At 34.4% G+C, this 19,508-nt stretch overlaps 2 protein-coding genes and 1 pseudogene across 4 annotated transcripts; 2 read left to right on the top strand and 1 right to left on the bottom strand.

Annotated features, from left to right (window-relative positions):
• Nucleotides 1-1,121: 1,121 nt before the first annotated feature.
• Nucleotides 1,122-5,622, bottom strand: LOC132187583 (M phase phosphoprotein 10-like; annotated as a pseudogene).
• A 5,371-nt stretch (nucleotides 5,623-10,993) lies between these two features.
• On the top strand, nucleotides 10,994-15,988 carry LOC132187640 (uncharacterized). 3 transcript variants are annotated; one of them, XM_059602026.1, is made up of 5 exons: nucleotides 10,994-11,425; nucleotides 12,210-12,298; nucleotides 12,513-14,518; nucleotides 14,993-15,167; nucleotides 15,284-15,988. In XM_059602026.1, the coding sequence occupies exons 3-5, from the start codon at nucleotides 12,515-12,517 to the stop codon at nucleotides 15,892-15,894; spliced, it is 2,790 nt and encodes a 929-aa protein (XP_059458009.1). In that variant the 5' UTR covers nucleotides 10,994-11,425; nucleotides 12,210-12,298; nucleotides 12,513-12,514; the 3' UTR covers nucleotides 15,895-15,988. The 3 variants fall into 3 exon arrangements, with proteins under 3 accessions (XP_059458009.1, XP_059458011.1, XP_059458008.1); XM_059602028.1 differs by having other exon boundaries at nucleotides 12,437-14,518; nucleotides 15,293-15,988; XM_059602025.1 differs by having other exon boundaries at nucleotides 12,437-14,518.
• Nucleotides 15,989-17,622: 1,634 nt separating this feature from the next.
• Nucleotides 17,623-18,383, top strand: LOC132188775 (dirigent protein 25-like). Its single transcript, XM_059603312.1, has one exon. The coding sequence runs from the start codon at nucleotides 17,736-17,738 to the stop codon at nucleotides 18,369-18,371; it is 636 nt and encodes a 211-aa protein (XP_059459295.1). The 5' UTR covers nucleotides 17,623-17,735; the 3' UTR covers nucleotides 18,372-18,383.
• Nucleotides 18,384-19,508: the final 1,125 nt, after the last annotated feature.

The following is a 19,508-nucleotide window of genomic DNA, read 5'->3' as shown; positions in this document are numbered from 1 at the left end:
TTTCCTTTTTATAAGAAAAAATTTAAAAAAATTATATTTTTTTTATAAAAATTGAAAATTGAAAATTTTTGTTTTATAATTTTTTTAAAATTAAAATTTCCATTTAAAAAAATTTAAAATTTTCGTCTAAAAAAATAGAAAATTTTCGTTTTTAATTTTTTTTTAAAATCGTTTTTTTAATAAAAATTTACGTTTTTTTAAAAATAAAAACTTTTAAAACTTTGTTTTTTAAAAAAAAAAAATCGTTTTTTTAAAGTAAAATTTTCATTTTTTTTTTTTAAATTATCTTTTTAATTTTTTTTCTTCGAATTTATAGGGGTAGTTTTGTCTTCGAAATCTTTAAGGGTATTTTTATCTTTTTGTAAGCCTTTGGGAGGACATTGACAAGATTTTGGTAGTTTATAAATTACATTGTCACAATTGAAAGTTTAGAAAAATATTATCAACTGGATGATAATTTGAGGGAATGCAAACTTTATCCTTTATTTTAAAAAAGAAAGTATTTTTAAAATCATTACCAAACCAACTGACATGAAGAAATATACTCGTTCAATAGGATCAGCGTACTCTTAAAGCATCTCCAGCAGGAGTGGCTAAAAGCCACTCAAAATACACATTTTTACAATTTAGTTACTAGTTTTTCAATGCAAATTCCAACAAAGTATCTATTATAACTCTTTACTTTCTTTAAATATTATTTTCTATTTTTTTTTATTATTCTTATTTTTTTTTCCACTTCTCTCTCTCATCACACATACCCGCTCCTCCCCTGAATTTTCTTCTCGCCCAAACACCCCTGCTAGTGCTACAAACCAACCATGTTCCACGCCTCCCACCTGCCATTTCATCACTGCCACCCAAAATTTCATCACCTTCCCACCATCTGAATAGCCTTGTAGACTTGTAGTCCTTCAAAACCCAAACCAAAATAAGCCCCAAAACATATCAGACATGCAAAATTAATCAAAACAAAAAAAACTAACCCAGGGTCCCCAAGGGTATCCACTGTTCCTTCCAAAATCAAACCCAATCACCGAAAATCATTCAAAGAAAATAACCATTCATCTATATAGGAAATTAAGCCCAAATCAACAAAAGACCCATTTATCTCAGCCCCACCTTCGTCACCACAGCGGCGGGCTGTGCTCGGACTGTGAACACAAAGAGGAGAGAGCTGGGAGAGAGATAGAGTGTGAGATAAAAGAAAAGAATAAACAATTGCTTGTAATGTGAATAGCGAATAGCACTGTTCATTCTACTAGAAAAAACTACAATTTGGCCTTTCTGTTGGAGAGGAAAAAAGTAGAAACATAGTCAAATTTAGCTATTATGGTGAATTTAACTACTCTTTTGGGGATGTTCTAAATTACATACCAAAAATTGATCACCTCAGAATTCTAATAGATGAATGGTTAACTTTCTATTAAAAGATATGATGCTTCAACCCTTTTCACCCTCTTTCCTGTGGGTTTCTTTACAATAACACCAAAAGTCAAAAGGGTAAGCTACGATCGGGGTAATACGATATTCGGGGAAGAAACCCCACCCTCCCCTTCCTTCTCTGGCTTTCCCTTCCCTTATCGGTCCTTGAGTTGTAACCACAATCGAAGTAGGAAGTCTTTAAGGAGCCCCTTGCAACTTTTTACTCGTATGCAAGATCTCATTTCCTTCTTTGTCTGCCAGTTTCAAAAAGTTTGAGGGTAAGGGATGATATTTGATTAATTCCCTTAATGATAGTTACTCAAGTTAGAGTTAGAAAGGTTACCATGATCCTGGTTTAGGGATGGGTTGTCTCGTGGCTTCTTTGCAGTTCGTCTAGCTGCTTCAGCTGTAATTATGTATCCCAAAATTAATAATTTACTTGGAAATTGGCATATGAAACTCAAACGAAAACACATAATGAGATAAACAAACAATTTGCCTGAGCAAGCAAAAATTGGCAGAATATACTCCAAGATAGCTTCTTCTTTAATGTCAAGACCAGTAGTAGTGATTTGACCAAAAGAGAAAGACAAAAAATTGGCATTTAAGAATCAGAGAAAGAACCTAATATCCAAGCTTACCTTTAAATTCCCTTTTCTTTTTAGCTCTCCTCCTCTTTCTCTCTGCCTGTGTAAGTTCAGCTTCTTCTTTAATGTCACCTTTGCCGCTAAACACTTCCTCAGGAGCCAGCATAGCGGCATCCGAGACTGCAACAGGTGCAATCTGCTCATGGAAGACATGCCCACATATATTACTTGCTTGCTAAATAAGGAGCAGATTAAATGTTGAAGTGAAGATGGGCAAACTCCTTACCTCTTCCATTGCTAGAGCAGGGACATTTACATCTATAGACATGTCCTCCATAACCAGTTCAAAACAACACATAAGAAACAAAGACATGGACACAAAACGTTCATGACATAATGCCTAAAATTATTATTTTTTGATAAGTAACATAATGCCTAAATTATATGTTCATTAAAATGATTGAGATCGAGAAGCATACAGGTTTGGGTACGAAGTGGAAATGAGAAAGAGCATCCAGCTTTAAGCTAAGTGTCTTGAACAACATGCTTGCCTGATCAAAGACAACAACTTCAAACATCAAGTATGGAAGGAGAAAAGAAAAAAAAAATGACAAGACAAGACTATTAAATGGGAAGTTCCAAAGTCTGAGTCTCTCATACAGCATCATAAGTACACTAAGACACAATAATTTTTTAATTGAAATATCATTAAAAACATATAGCGCCCTAAGTAAACAGATTGTATATAAGAAAGCCACCTATCTAAGACACAATAATTGACAAAGATGGAATAACAAGGAATTGCATTAAATATTTAAGTAAAAAAATAAAAATTTGTACCTCTTGCTTCTGTTTATCCTTTAATGTCAAGGGGGCAGACGCCAGATTTGTCTTCTGAACATATTCTTCCTGCAAATAATTAAAAAGATAGATGTATAATACTTGCAACTTTAAGTAATTGAAGGAAGAAAAAACCATATTATTGACTTCATAACTAAAGATCACAAATTACAGATCCAGTGTACATAACCAGAAGTTAAGGCAAAACAAAAGGGAGAGGTGGGGCAGGGAGAGTAATTCCATAATGAATGATGTCGGGAAATACAAACCTCATAGATTTCAACAAGACTCTTCTTGCTCTTATTCTCATCCTGCATATTTCAACAGGAAAAGTGCTTGAATAAGTGATTTCTATCATCATGACAAAAGCTAGATAGAAACCAAACCACAAAATTGACTTAACTTCAGTACACAATATTTACCAACTCTTTAACTTCTCTCGGTGCTTTAGAGGGCAACGCAGGAGCCTTTTGAACATCATCAAACTGCCCCTAAAAACATCATAGCAAGATTGCTCCTGATTAGTATCCTGGAGAGATCTACACAACAGCGACCAATGCTGCAATAAGTAATGTCAAATAAAACAAAAGGCAATGCCTTCCTATTTTTCCTGGTGTCATATGACTATCCTTGTCTAATGCCCAAATGAAAGTATAATTTGATGACATAATAGTGGAATACCAACTAATATGTACTAAACGAATGGAGTCTACCTCAAGGATCCTTTTCTTTATCAAATCTTCAAGTGTTGCTGTAACCTCCTCGGTTATTACAGGGGCAGGTCTCGCGTTGTGCTCAAAATCAAGATCAACTTCTAATGCACTGTTCAATGGCCTTCTTGCAGCAGTTACCTGTTGTTATAAACCATAGATGCAAGGATTTGAGTCATATCCACATTCACTTCAATTGTAACCCATGCAAGTTCGTCTAACAATAGATTTTCAGAATGACAATATTACCTCTCCCTGCATGGTCCAGGCTTTTGGATCCAGGTTTGCTTTTTCCATCTGCTCGACTTTAGATCGAAGATTCTCAAGTTCTTTTTCATGGGTGGAAACAGTCGCTTGCTTCTATAAATAAAATATAGATAAATCAGATTTATTTCAACTAAAATTCATGCTTGTGAATGAGATTTCACAACTAATAAGCAAGACACACACATACTCTGTTGAACTGTAAAGAAATAAACAATACCTTATTTTCAAATGCCTCATCATCTTCTTGTTCATCATCCATGTCTGACTCTTCTGACCCATCTTTCAATTTTGATTTTTGTTTGGCAGCCTTTTTCTTCTTAGCACCAAAAAAATCTCCATAACTGAAAACGACATATCCACGGGTAAAGCCCAGAAAAGGGAAATATTAAGAAAATCTATCATCTAGATTTTCAAAAATAAACTCCCAAAGAAAATCTCTCGTCTAGAGTTTGAAAAATACACTCCATGCACTACAACGATGCATCCTTGGTAATAGAAGCAGAATCACTCTAAAGAATTTGCATTTTCCAACTACATAACTAGACTGTGAAAAATGCAAATTTTCCTAAAGAATACCAGTATGACCATAACGAATTGGAGCAGTTTATGATAACCAATGACAATAAAATGAACAAGAACAACAAAACCAAAGGGAAACAACAAAGTAGCACCTCGCCAACTTGTCCGCATCTTCATCATCACCATGCCCAAAATCTCCAAGCTAGAAGAACAAAATGCAACGAGTTAAAAGCCCACAAAAAAGATCATCAAAATCAAGACACTTCAAAATTATGCATCTTCTAGACCGAATTCAAAACCACAACCACCTAAGAAAAAAGAAAAATCTTTAACACAAAAAATACTAGAAATTCTTCCATAATAACTCAAACTCTAGTTCCACGATGAAAGTTAAATCAAGCTAAATTCTCAAACAAAAAAAAAAAACCAATCAAACTATTTTAAATTCATCTCAAAAGCACCCCCACCTCATCACCATCTTCATCTTCATCGTCGTCTTCGTCTTCATCATCTTCATCTTCATCGTCGTCTTCGTCTTCATCATCTTCATCTTCATCCATACCCAACCCATCAACTTTCTTCTCCTCTTTCTTGTCCTTCTTCTTTAACCCATATTCCCTAACTTCATCCTCCTCTAAAAACTCCTCCAATTCCTTTATCTTCAAAAACCCATCTTCAATCCCATCACCTCCACCTTCCTCGTCCTCCTCTTCACCCTCACTCTCTCTCCCCCTCTTCCTCCTCCTCATCCAATTCCTCATCAAACCCGTCAAATTCCTCATCAAAATCCTCACTTTCCTCTTTCACAACACTCCTCCCACCCTTTGATTCCTTCTTCTCAACCTCTACAACCTTCATGAGCTTCGAGATCTCTCCTGGGTTCTTCTCGAACTGATAGAAGAACTGATTCACCTCGCGGCGGCGGATAGTTGACATAAGGGGATGCGCTTGGAGGTCGATTTGCTGCCATATCTGCTCGGCGTCGAACCCCTGTGTCAAGAGCTTGTCGAAGGGCGTTTTGGGCGTGAATGGCCTGAGCAAGGCGAAGAGGTGCTCCGAGGCGGTTCGAGCAATTTGGGAGAGCGAGGGGCTCGGCGCCAACCACACCGGCGGGTCCGTGGCCCTCAGGCGCTGTAGGGCTTCGAGCCCAGACTCTTCCCTTGTGGTCTCCATTGTCGGCTTCTTCCCTGTGTCTCTCTGTGAGTGTGAGAGAATAAGTAAGAAAAAAGAATCGTCGGCTTCTTCTCGCTCTCTGTGAGTGTGAGAGAAGAAGGAAGGAAAAAGAAGGAAGTTGGGCTCCTCCGATTTTAAAAAATATGAGTTTCTCGCGAAGGAAGTCGGGCGGCTCCGATTTTAAAAAATATGAGCTTCTCGCGAAGGAAGTTGGGCGGCTCCGATTTTAAAAAATATGAGCTTCTCGCGAGTGACGAAACTACCCTAGTAAAATAAAATAAAAAATTAAAAAAAAATACTAAAATTTATAGAAAAAACCTAAAACTAAAACTTAAAAAAAAAAAAAATTATATATAAAATTATAGGGTGGCCAATTTTTTTTTTTCCTTTTTATAAGAAATTTTTTTAAAAAATTTCTATTTTTTTTATAAAAATTGAAAATTGAAAATTTTTGTTTTATAATATTTTTTAAAATAAAATTTTCCATTTAAAAAAAAATTAAAAATTTTCGTCTAAAAAAATATAAATTTTTCGTTTTTTAAAAAAATATTGTTTCAAAAAAAATAAAATAAAAAGTTACGTTTAAAAAAAAAAATTCGTTTTTTTAAAGTAATTTTTTTAAAAAATTTCTTTTTTTTTTCGAATTTATAGGGATATTTTTGTCTTATTAAGAAATCTTTATGGGTATTTTTATCTTTTGGTAGGGAACAATGACAATATCATATATATATATAAGCCGAATCACTCTCAAAAGTGCCTTAATATTGCGACATGTGGCATAAACATTTTTTTTTTAAGGATAAACAGGTTTTTTAAGACATAATTTTTTAACCGATTTTTTAAGAGTGAACCGGTTTTCAATAATGAACCGGTCATTAAATTAGCTTAATTAAAGGCATTTAATTATATTTCAATAATTACCCTTATATGTGATTTTATTAAATTCAAACATTTAATGCACAATATTAAGTATTATTAATGTCCAAATCAAATAAGGAAACAAATAATACAAATCAAATTATTATGTATTAATACTTTTATATTTTTAATTCAAATTTAGAAAAGGTTAGAGAAGGCAATTTTTTTTTCTACATATACTTTGTGCATGTAATAATAAATAATTTATAAAATAAGAATTGTTTTTTTCTAAATAATAAGTCATTGAAAAACAATTTGATTAATAATAGACTATCTACAAAATAATAAGGCTTACAAAATAAAGAACTCTCAATTATTTCGGATTTTTTTTCTCTCTCTCACCGATTTAACTTTCTTTTTTCTTTTTCTCTCTCTTCCCACGTCTTTAGATCTCTCATCTCTTCAAATATAACAACCTAAAAAATCAACCTAAAGTAATTCTTCTTCTTAATTATCCATGTTTATGTTTTTTACTTGAAAAAAACTACAGCTTCAATAATTAACTTTTTTTTTTCTTTTCTTTTATTTTCTCTGTCTCCACTCTTCAACAATAATAATCTAAATACTCAATCCCGAAGTAATTCTTATTCTTAACCTTTCAAAAACGCAATTTTTAAAAAAATCAATTTTTAAAATCTTTCTTACTAAAACTGTAATCTCAAATGAACCCTTAATAAGAATAACACAACCCTCTCCAAACAATTATAATTGAGTATTAACTGTATTTGTAGGTTGTTTATTTATTTAATTTTTTCAATTTGTTCCTTGATAAAAATTGCGACTTCTGAATTAAGATAATAGGATTTTTAGTGGACTAATGGAAGATTATAGTGTGTTTATTTGATTTTTGTGCAAAAAAAAAAAAAAAGAATAGAAACTCTTTCGAAACACTAAAGAGATAATTAAACATTGAACTTAAGAGGATTTATCTGATCACGTTAAATGCTGAGTGCAAATTTTGTTTTATTAGGTACTTATAAAATAAAAAAAATTTGTTTATTTTTGCACTCTATTTGATTTTGTCTAGGGTTTCTGTTTAATTAAAAAATTTGTTACTTGGATTTATTTTTGTGTATCTATATATAAATTTTTCATAACAGTAAATTGATTATTTTTATGTTTGTTTCTCTATAAATTTTCTTTGTATTGATTCTATTAAAATATATTAGGTATCACACCAATAAGATTTTATGTTTTAATTCATTTGAATATTTTATTGGATTTTTTTTTTCCTTTTTTGTGATTTACTCGGATTTTCTAGCATTTTTGAAAGTGTTGAAGAGATTTATTTGATTGAATTAAATATTGAGTGAAATATGTGTTTTATTTTGTATTAAAAAGAAGAGAAGATTTTGTTTATTAAGTGAAGATTTTATTTTGATTGTATCTCAGACATTGTAACGATGGAGCATACCGTTCCATCGGTTGATTTGTTTTAATGAGAAAGTAATGACTATTATTTCAAAAAAGAAGAAATGATATATATTCTTTGTAAGATTTTGTTTATTTTACTATGCATTTTTTTGAAATGATTAGAACTTTGTAGGTTTTATTTGTATTGAAATATAATAAGTATCACATCAACAATATTAGTGTTTCCTACTAATTTTTTATTAATATTTTGATAATCAGAATTCAAGTTTTCTTCTTGCTATTTTTTTTTTCTTTTATACTTTTCATTAAGTACATGTTCAGTAATGTACTGGTGTATAACATTTAATATTTATTTTCATTAAAATAAGCGTGATAGATTTTTGCATACACCTATTTTAACTTATAATAAAAAGTAAGATGAGATGCGTTTAAGTTTTTTAAATTAAATTATAATGAATAATCCTGTGCATAGCGTGGGTTATGCGCAAGTTTTAATGGTTTAGGGAAAACATTGTTATAAGTAAAAGTTTAAAGAAACATTGTCAAATGGGTGATAATTTAAGCCTTTACGGGATATGTGGACTTTATCATTTATTTTAAAAAGGGAATTTAGATATAAACTCCTTAGATCAACGCGCTTTCATTAAAAACTTCATAGGTGTTTTTTTTTCGGAAATTGACTCCTTGAGTCAATCGAAACTACAATAAACTCCTTATCGTCAAAAAATTTTAACAGTCGTTAGTCCACTCAAAACTCCTCGTTTTATCTGATTAAAAAATTATTTTTTTATTAATTTAATTAAAAAAATTAAATCTAAAAAAAAAATAAAAAATAAAAAATAAAAATTGAAGGGAACGCCACCCCTAGCCACCCCCAACCCCTACTGTGCAAGGAGGTATGGGTGGCTCAAGTACCCCTAACCACCCACGGGGTGGCTCGCATCAATTCTTTAGTGAAGTTTCATTACACACCCTTAGTGGTTTGGCCCCAAACCACTTGAGGTGGCCTAAGCCACCTAATAGGTCAGGTATGTATAATCTCCCTACTAATTCCTTAAATTTTTTTTTTTTTTAATATTAATTTTTTAAATTAAATTAATAAAAAATTAATATTTTAATCAAATAAAACGATGAGTTTTGAATGGATTAACGGCTGTTAAAATTTTTTGACGGTTGGGAGTTTATTGTAGTTTCGATTAATCTAATGAGTCAATTTCCCAAAAAAAACACCTAAAAATTTTTTAATAAAGTCGCGTTGACCTAACGAGTTTATATTTAGACTGTATTTTTAAAACCATTACCAAACCAGCTTTCTCACTCATTTCATTTCAATCATAATTAATGACGATGTCCCCTCCGTTGACATAACATAACATTTCAACATCAACGCGTGGTTTTAGGCCCAACGTGGGCCCAACGACCACTTCAGAACTTGTTAAAACTTTAATGGGCCTTGAGTTAGGCCTAATTGAGATATTACAAAACTCTTAATGCTTAAATATTAGGCCCAAAATACGTTGACTTTCTGGGTCACAAAAAAGTAGGCCTAGCCGCCAAAGCCTGAATTTTATGGGACAAGGGAACAGAAACCCTAGGGTTTAACCGAAACCCTAGTTATGACCCTAGAAGGCCAAAAATGGAAAAGAAACGAACCCCATACAAATCTCACGTGGGAGATATACCGAATCTTCTACTCAAGATTTCTCTATTTCCACCCCTCACTTTCCTGCCTCCACTACTCTCCACCCACTAAATGCAAGTTATAAGTAATACTATAAGCTTTCATAGAATCTTTCTAAAATCATCTCAAATATGATATAGCTTTTAAAATTATCAATAGATCTAAAGTCAATAAATTACATCTCAAATTCAACGATATTTTAAAAGTCACATCACATTTGAAATGATTTTAAAAGAATTATAGGAAGACTTATAGCATTACTCTTTAGGGTTTATTCCTAACATAAAGAGAAAATTACTACTTGTACACATTTTTTTTATATATATTTTCATTTATATGGTTAATTTAAAATTAAAAATCAACAAATGAAATCTCCATAGAAAATATGTAAATAATCTTAGCTTTTCTTTTCTTTTCTTTTTTAGGGAGCAAATAATCTTACTTAATCTAGTATTGAAGGAATAATTTTCTCTTAAATCATGGTTATTTCTGATTCTTTGGATATTCGAATATGTATAACTCTTTAAAACATAATCACTATTTTCAAATTAAATGATTGGAATTTTATTGTATTAATATTTATTAAATTTTAAAATATTGTGAACATTAAAATAATAAACGTTGGATTGATAAAACTGGTAGTATTTGATGTCATAAAATTTAATTTAAAAATAATAATTGAGTTTAAAGGAGAAAACCTTTTATCATGACTATCCTGATAACACCCATTTTATAGCCCCCAAACAATAATCGACATATAAGTAAAAACATAAAAAGTGCACAAAAATAACTTAGACTAAAATACATTAGATTTTAGGTTGATAAAATCCTTAAAGGTTAACCTTCCCCTTCTAGGTTTTAGTTTTGAATGAAGTATTAGAAATGGGTTTTGAGTAATTAGAAACGAGTTTTGAGGTATTAGAAACATGTTTTAAGGCATTAGAAACGGGTTTTGAGGCGGGTCACGGCCGACAAGATTTGAAGCGTTCACCGCCTGCCAAACCCGCGCGTGGGTCTCACACGGACCCACGTCGTGGGTCGGATCTTGTCTGCTAAGGGTTTTTTTTTATCTGATTTGGTGTAATTGTTCTCATTTTTACTTTTTGCATTTTTTTTTAATTGATGATGTATCAGTGTCACGTAGTAATTGGAGGCTGTAAAATGAGTGTTATCAAGATGAACGAGATACTCTAAATAAATTTTAAAAAAAAGTTTTTGAGAGATAACTCAATCGGTTAGGACCACGTCTTATGAATCGGATGTCACTAATTCGAATCCCACTTCACCCTCTTGTGGAGACATGTCCAAAAAAAAAAAAAAAATCTCTCCTTAGCAAAAATCTTTGTGGACAGATCAAACTCTAGTTAAAAAAGCCTTTTCTCTGTGGCGCGAACTACGCTAACAGGACAATAATTATTCGCGCGTAGTAGTAGAAACGACAAATTATTAAAAAAAAAAAAAAAAGGATCCCCACCAATCCAACACATACACGCTCACAAATCTCCCACATTTTCTCTCTGTTTTCTCATCGTTTCAGTCGTTTTCTCAGCTATTTCTTTCACAGACGCGTCTCTACTTCTTCCAGTTCCGTTTCTCTAACCAAATATACATCCATACCAATTTCCCATATTCGCTTCGCCGCGCTTCGCCGACCAAATTTCCGTGCCCAGGGAAGAAAAGTTTTTCCGCCGATTTTGACGTTTTATTTGATAGCATTTTTGGTTGACCAACTCCGCCTGTATGTCGGCGCGTCTTTTTCTTGCTTGATTCATAATCAAGACCGGGAAGTGATTTGGAGCTCTCTTGGTAGATTCATGATCGTTGCAAATGAAGTGGGTTCGATGAGAATTCTTGCATGCGATAAAGGATTTGAATTATGGGTACGCATCGAAAGCCAGAATCGTTGTCATGATGAAGAGAATTGAGTGAAAAAGGTCAGCACTTCTATATATATTTTTTAATTAATTTCTTGGTCTTGGCCCTTTTTTTTCCCCTTAGTAAGGGGGAAATTGGGATTCGTGATTTTGTTGGGTTTTGATTTTTGCGTGTGCTTTTGTCAAAGTGGGTTTTATTTCTTGTGGGAATTTAGTAAGGATGTGCTGTTGTTTTAGTGGCATCAATATGATTCTGTTTAGTTTGTGTTTCAATGGACCGTAGGGTGGTTGTAATTACTGTGAAAGTGTTTTGAAGGATTACTGTATGGGATTGTCCTTTTTAATTACACATGAAGGTAGGTACCGATTACTCATGCACTTTACACTTGTTTGGTTGTTTCATTGTTGTTCTAAATTTCTAATAACTGCGTACGAAAAAAAGTTGTCTCAATCATTTGGTCTCTGAGAGTTGATTGCTTGAAACTTTACTATTTTGTATTCCTGGAGTGTCTAGAAATTATTTCTAGATCTCACAGGACGCTCACATGGGCCTCTCAAAGCGAGGTTAACTTCTGCCTTTCATATGTTCGAGTTATTTATTATGTAGTTTTCCTTTTTTCTTTATTCTCTTCAAAGCTGATAGATATGATTTAGGATATGATGTTCCCGATTCTACGGGGATTTTCTTTTTTTTATATGCTCTTTTTGACCCTGTTTAGGCTTAAAATGTAGTTTTTGTTGTTGTTTGTCGAACGCCATGAACTATTTCCTGTTCTTTGGAAGCCTTTTTTTTTTTAATTGAGGTCTATTGGCATATTTAAATCTTATAGAATCAAATTTCCAGGAAGGAGGGAGGTTTCAAGACTCACAATTGCTCCAAATTTTGAATCTGATTTTTCTTGTTGCCGTGGCAGTACGACAAAGGAAGAAATGGTAAGTAGCCTTTTATTGTTTTTGTTCTTATGGGGATTTAAAATTTTGATTAATTGTTTACTTTAATTTTTCGTAATTAGATGGCAGTAATTACTATATGTTTCCTTCTTCATATAGCAATCTCTCTGTTTGATGCAGATTTCTACTTTCATTTTCTAAAAGACACTTGAGTTTTAGTGAGTGTTTATTCAAACTAGTGAAAGACTGTCAACAGAAATGGAATCTAGAGAGCAAATGCCAAGCGTTATTGCAAGATTGATGGGTCTTGATGAACTCCCGCCTCAGCAGCCTGTCCAAAAACAACAAAGAGTGCTTTCTGATTACTATTTACAGAGAGTTGCATCTATAGGTGTCCGGGAGAAGCGTTCATCCAATGAGCGTGCTTCATTTAGGATGAGCATTGAAGAGCAGAAGGAATTAAGTTACATATTTAGAGTATTGGATAAATTAAATGGATATAAGCACCATAACCTTTCAGTTGAAGATGGGAAACTAAGCTCAAGTTCATCAGAAGAAAAAGTGGCATTCATAAGGCATAATTTTTTAGATTCAAAATGCATTTCAGGGGATAGGAAGCACCAAAACCAGAAGGAACTTCAAGATGCAATGGACATTACAGATTCTAAGAAGGATCTTTTTCCAAAATATTTCCAAGAACCAGATTCTTTGTTTACCAAGCACTCACAATATTGGAAAGGTGTCCCTCCTGACCCACAGTCTGGGCATGGTACAGTCTCGAAGTCATCATGTACTTCTTACAGTAGAAATACTGACAAACGTAGGAATTTAGGGAGGACAACTGTACATGGAAATGTTAAATTACTGCAGAAACCTGAGAATGGCCTTGTTGGAAATTCCTATAGAGAATTTGGTCTTGATAATATATGCGAGTTTTCAAGATCTCGATTGGAGTCGAACAGTGAGCATCCCCGCAAAAAAATTGTTATTTTGGAACCAAACCATGACAAGGCTGAGAATGATGCACGTTGTTTCTCTTCATCTAGTTCTTATAAAGGCTCTTTTTTGAGTGATAGGAAGTTAAAAGATGTTCCTGCTCCTGAAAATAGGAAATTACACATTGAAGTGAAAGAGAGGAAGAATTTGGCCTATGACATTGAACCTACTAGGCAATGGCCTGGAGTGTCCAGTGAAATTTCAAGAGAAGTTACCAATCGAACAAGGCATGGCACAATCAGGATTCCAAAAAAGTTATCGAGGTCAGGGTTGAGGGTTGATGGCACCTTTGTTAAACAGTCTCAGATGATGGTGCCTTCAAACTTTTATTATTTAAAGAATCAATGCAAGTTCTTTTCTTTTTCACATGGGTCATATGTCACCAGGGAAGCCAAAAAACAAATCTCTGAACAAGGGAAGATGAACTACAAGTTTCAAAAAGATGGATTCGCTGGTCAAGCCAGTACTCTGGGTGAATTGCTTGCTATGCCTGATGATGAAAATGGGACAAAAAATGTCAATTACAAACCTAATAAGTATGGCCTGAGCAATCAAACTGGTCCAAATGATGGACATGTGAACTCGGGCAATCATTTAGGCATCAGCAAGGATGATTTGAAGAACGGCTCTGTCAGAAACTTACCAAGGTCCAGTTCTCTTCCTGCATTCTCCTCTGCCACTGGGAGTACTAGAATCGGGACCAGATATGAAGGTCTTCAAAGTGACCTGTATTTGAGTCTGGAAGAGTCTGTTAATCGTGGACAGCACAGGTCAAGAAACCAAAATTTGAACCAGAAATATGGTTTAGAATATAGAAACTTATTCAGCTATAAGAAATCATATTCTTTTTCCTGCTTGGATTTGGAAAGTAATCATACTGTAGAAGAGATGTGTGTGGTTCTAGATGAGGTGAAGAACAAATTTGAGAAGGGTCTGTCTAATCAGGATTTTGTGGGTCCTCAGTCATCGAGTTCTAGTTCTTCTTTCTCTGGTCAAGAAACTAATCACATTGTACAAGATACAAGGGTGGTGGAAGCTAAGCTGAAGAACAAGCTTGAGAACATGTCTGAACAGAACGCCCTTCTTCCTAAGCCATCAGTTTTTTGTGTTGCCTCGGTGAGCATGGCAACTGATGTGACTGATGCAGAGAGTAACGTTGTGGGCAGGCCTTCTGGAAATGCCAAGGAAGAGCAGTTTGAACCAGCTCCCTGCATCATAGAGACAAATTCTGATTCTAGTCATGCCTCGGATACTTTGATTCAGCAGGTTTGATGTTTCTCTCTTATGAGACAGTCAATGAATTTATTTATATTTGCTAAGCTCTCATTAATTTAACCAATTTGTATCGTACCTGAAAACTTCAACATTTTATCAGCTTTTTAAGTACAATTTAAAATTTCATAGAATGATATGAAATCACAGTTTCAAGTGTGATTCAAAATCATCAGTTTATTTTATGCTTGAAATAAAAATTAACGTCTGTCTGCGGTGTCTAGAATCTAACACCATGGATCTTCTTCTTCTTCTTCTTCTACATTTGGTCTTTTGTAAATCCCAATTGTTAGTTTATAGCTGCTGCATGTGTGTTTTTGTATGAATGATTCTCATATAGATTCAATATTTTCAATTCTCATGCCAATTCTGAATTTCTATCTTGAAAGTTTGTTGTGTTAACTTATCTTTAGATTTATCTTACCAATATTTTGCTTCATCACTACTGAATTTTGTCATGAATTGTAGGAAACATCAGTTGGATTCTGTGAAGAAGGTTCTGTTTTCTCACAGTGCTCTCACACAGGGCAAGAATCCATATCAAGCTTGGAAGAGGCTTATCATCCTAGTCCAGTTTCAGTTCTGGAACCACATTTCAAAGAAGATTCTGAGTTCTTAGAGAGTGTCAGCAGTGACATCTGTGGTGAGTTCATTAGGACTGTCTCATAATATTAACCCACCTTCTTTAGTTCAAGTTCTTCCTGTATATATTTCCCCCCCTCTTTGGCTGCATTGATGAATGCAACTTTCTGATATCAGATTTCTCAGAAACACACTCAGAAGGACATGAAATTATTGTGTCAAGCGATGAAGATTCCGGGGAAGGATCTGTAGACGACCCTGAAGAAAACAAAGATTTAATGAGATTGTTTAGAGTTGAAGAGGGTAGGGATTTCTCCTACCTTATTGATGTCATAACTGAAGCAGGTTTTCATGGCCGGATCCTCGAAATGAACTTCGGTACCTGGCACTCTCCAGAATGCCCAATAAGCCTTTCAATTTTCGAGACCCTGGAAAAAAAGTGTGGTGAGCATGCTTCCTGGAAGAGATCGGAAAGGCGGCTTCTCTTTGACAGAATAAATTCAGGGCTGATAGAGATGCTCCAGCCATACATGGGTATTCCCAAATGGGCAAAGCCTGCATCAAAAATATTTAACCCCAGGCTGAGTCAGGATATGATTGAGGAAGAGTTGTGGAGGTTGCTGGTCAGCCAAGAACAGGAAATGAGCAAGGACCCAACAATGAAAGTGCTGGAAAAGGAGTTGGGATCTTTAGATTTAGGAGAAGATATCGATTTTATAGGTAGAGAAATAGAAAGATTATTGATTGATGAGCTTGCAGCAGAGGTTGTTAGCATGGACACTTTTTGAACACTAGTGTTGTGTTTTTGGCGGATATCTATATTGTATGAGAAATTGAGAACCATTCTTGAAAACATATTTCTGTATATAACAATCGTTTTGGTCCGAGTGAAAAAAAAAAAAAGTGTGAAGAGATATAGATGTAGATTCAGTTTGTTCATATATGAGTATTGATATTTATCAAGAGTTCTCGTATTTCTGAGGGATTTTTGTATCATGATCTTTGCGTCAAATTCTTTTTCATTTTACTATTTATTCAATTCAAGTATTGAAGTTTCAAAATATTTGGTTAGTGCAGCAACTTGCCTTTCGATTTGCAAGTATTATGAAGAGTTTTTAATACCAGTTCGACGGAGCCAGAAATTATCATGAACAGGCGCCATGGGTTAAAAATTTTTAATGCTAAGAGTCAGTAATTTATATATATATATATATATATATATATATATATTTTACCTCAAAATTTTTTTGTTCTTGGGAATTGAAGGGAGCCATAGCCTATGCCAGTCTCTCCTCCCTCCGTCTCAAATACGGATTCTTTTATATTGCAAGTAAAACCAGGGGATAGCAGGATTAGCAACCTTTCAAAACAAGAAACAGAGGATTTGCATAACTTTATATAGGAATAATTTTGAAGAATTATGATAACCATAATGAAAAGCTGTAGATTAATTCAAGAGGTAACTTTACTGAAAATCTCTAAACTTACACCCGATTTGATAAACTTCCCATAAACTTCAAAATCTCTCAATTTAGTCACTTGAACTTTCAATTGCAATTAATTTAGACCCCTCCGTCAAATTTTAAACGTTAAATGACATTTATACCCTTGACTTTTTTTATAAAATTTCAACTTTATCCTTAATTCCAAAACGTTTTTTTATTTGAAAAAAATGAAAATCATGGATATTTTGGTCATTTTTGGTATTTTTAATGGCTAAATTTAACGGAGGGGTTCAAATTAAGAGCAATTAAAAGTTCAGGGGACTAAATTGTGAAATTTTGAAGTTTAAGAGAGGTTTGTCAAATCGAGTGAAAGATCAGGGGTCTTCAGTGAAATTACCCCTTAATTTTATTAACATGTTCAATATTTTGGAAGGTAATTCATGACATACTATTAGATTCTACAACAACTTACCTCTATCCGCTTGGTGAATGGAAGAATGTTATGGCTTACAACTTGCTTAAAGCTACGTCAGTCACTAAAAAGTTTTTAACACCTTTTAATCACATGCGGACACGTGCCAACAAATTATTAAAAAGTTGTAGGTACAGTACTTTTCCTTCTAAACGAGATTATTTCAGCTTGCAAACCCATTTTTGCAGTCCCAAGCCAAATAAGTCTATTATATTCTTAGGTGACCTAAACCCTTGTCCTAGCCAAATCATTCTTTTTTCATCCACTAAGAAGTTTCAACATATTTGTTCTCAGGATCAACTTCATTCAAAGTTAGGATCTAACATAAAAAAATGCAGCAACTCCATCTCATCGACTCCTATTCAAACTAGCTAGCTGGTGGGTCTATTTCAAATTGACATAAAAATTGGGCGTCCAAACCAAAACATACACCAAATCCATCTCATCAACTCCCATTTCAAAGCTCAAGCTATATATATATACGCACAGTTATCATACTTCCACACATCAGCCATTAATACAGCAAAGACAAGTCTTCTCAAAACTCTCTTTTATCTCATTTCTTAGCAAAGACTTCCCAATGGAAACCCAGAGATTCCTCTCTAACACAACCAAGAGCACCATAGCCTACCTTTTGTTCCTCACCCTCACCATTTTGTCTGCCACCTCAGCAACCAATGAAGTTGAGACACCACTCACCTTAACCTTTTTCATGCACGACATACTCGGAGGGTCAAACCCAACAGCTCAAGCCGTGACAGGGATAGTCAACAACCCATCCATCAACGGTCAACTCCCATTTGCCAAGCCCAACGGGGCAGTCCTTCCAGTCAGCAACGGTGATAACGGTGTGGTCGACAACAACAACAACATTCCATTACTCACCGGCCTCAGTGGGGCCACAACTGCAGTGATGCAAAACAACGGCGGATTCGGAAACGTTCCAGTCGTCAACGGCGGTCAACTCCCATCAGGGAACACTCTCCAGATGCTCATGTTCGGCACCATGACCGTGTTTGACGATGAGCTGACCGAGGGCCACGAGCTCCGGTCAGGATTGGTCGGAAAGGCACAAGGATTCTACGTGGGGAGCTCGGAAGATGGTACCGGCCAGACCATGGCATTTACGGTTATGTTTGAGAGCGGGCGTTATGCTGACAGCCTTAGCTTCTTCGGGATCCATAGGACTTCCGTGTCAGAGTCGCAGCTGGCAATCATGGGCGGAACTGGGAAGTATGTTAACGCGAAAGGATTTGCGACGGTTAAGACATACGATATGACCAATAATCAGCATGAGACTGACGGCTTGGAGACGTTGCTGGAGTTCACTGTTTATGTAACTTACTGATCATTTGATGCGTTTGTACGTGTTTCTCAGACATCAATATTTGTGGGTTTTTAGTTTTTAATATTTAACTCTATTGTGATCCTAAGGAGGATGGCATTTGAGGATGTAAGCTCTTTAGAGAGCAATGTTTTTAAATTATTTGTGAATTTGTAAGCTTTTTTTTTTTTTTTTTGATTTAGTGAATTTGTAAGCTTTGATATCAATCTATTGGAATTTGTGGTTAATTAACAGAAGCATATATACTCATATAATTACTAATAAAATAGAAATATACATAAAACTATAAAGTTGACCGCACCGTTGCAATCCAGCCAGATAAAGTAAAAAAGAACAGACACGAGTGACTCGTCGAGGGCTGCCGATTGCAGACACTCGGATCATCACGGAAATCTTTCTTTTTGGGTGTACCTTATTAATTCCCTTTCTTATAGGGCTAACATTTCCTTCTATAGCACTAGATTTAGTTGGGTCTACGGTCTACCTTATTGATTCCCTTCTTTTAGGGTTAACCTTTTCTTCTACATCACTAGACTTTCAAAGATGAGGCCATGAGCCCATGGACTTTGGTGGGCCTCTAGTGGGCTTTCGATAGTTTATATCAACAATTAATAAAATTGAAATATCCATAAAAGATAACAATATTTAACATGGTTCGACTTGTGTAGGCAACTGGAAATCACTCACGTCATAATGGAGGGGGATTCTCTGGAGGTGGTGAAAGCTATACAAAAAGAAGGGATGTGTTGGAGTAATTATGGGCATCTTATAAATGATATAAAAACTCTTCTTAGGGGGGGTGCACCAACGGGAGATTAAGCATGTGAAGCAATCAGCTAACACAGTTGCGCATAAGCTAGCCTGTTTGGCTTTAGTTATTGGTGAGGAACATATGTGGAGAGAGGAAATTCCCGATTGTATTCTAGAGATTGTAAGTGACGAGTAAGTTTTTTTGGAGTAATGAAATCTGGGAATACCAATTCAAAAAAGAAAAAAAAATGGTTTGACTTATGCATTGAGTAATTAAGTCTTACATTGAAAACATATCATAAAAATAAGTGATTAATATAATATAATTGAGCCCAAATGCATTAGTTTATGCTCTTGGGTTATGTGGTGTCCTAATATGTCATATTATAG

Source organism: Corylus avellana, chromosome ca7 (genome assembly GCF_901000735.1).
Source record: "Corylus avellana chromosome ca7, CavTom2PMs-1.0".
Classification (NCBI taxonomy): Eukaryota; Viridiplantae; Streptophyta; class Magnoliopsida; order Fagales; family Betulaceae; genus Corylus; species Corylus avellana.
Note: the sequence above shows the minus strand (reverse complement) of the source record. Positions and strands in the feature narration are given on the sequence as shown.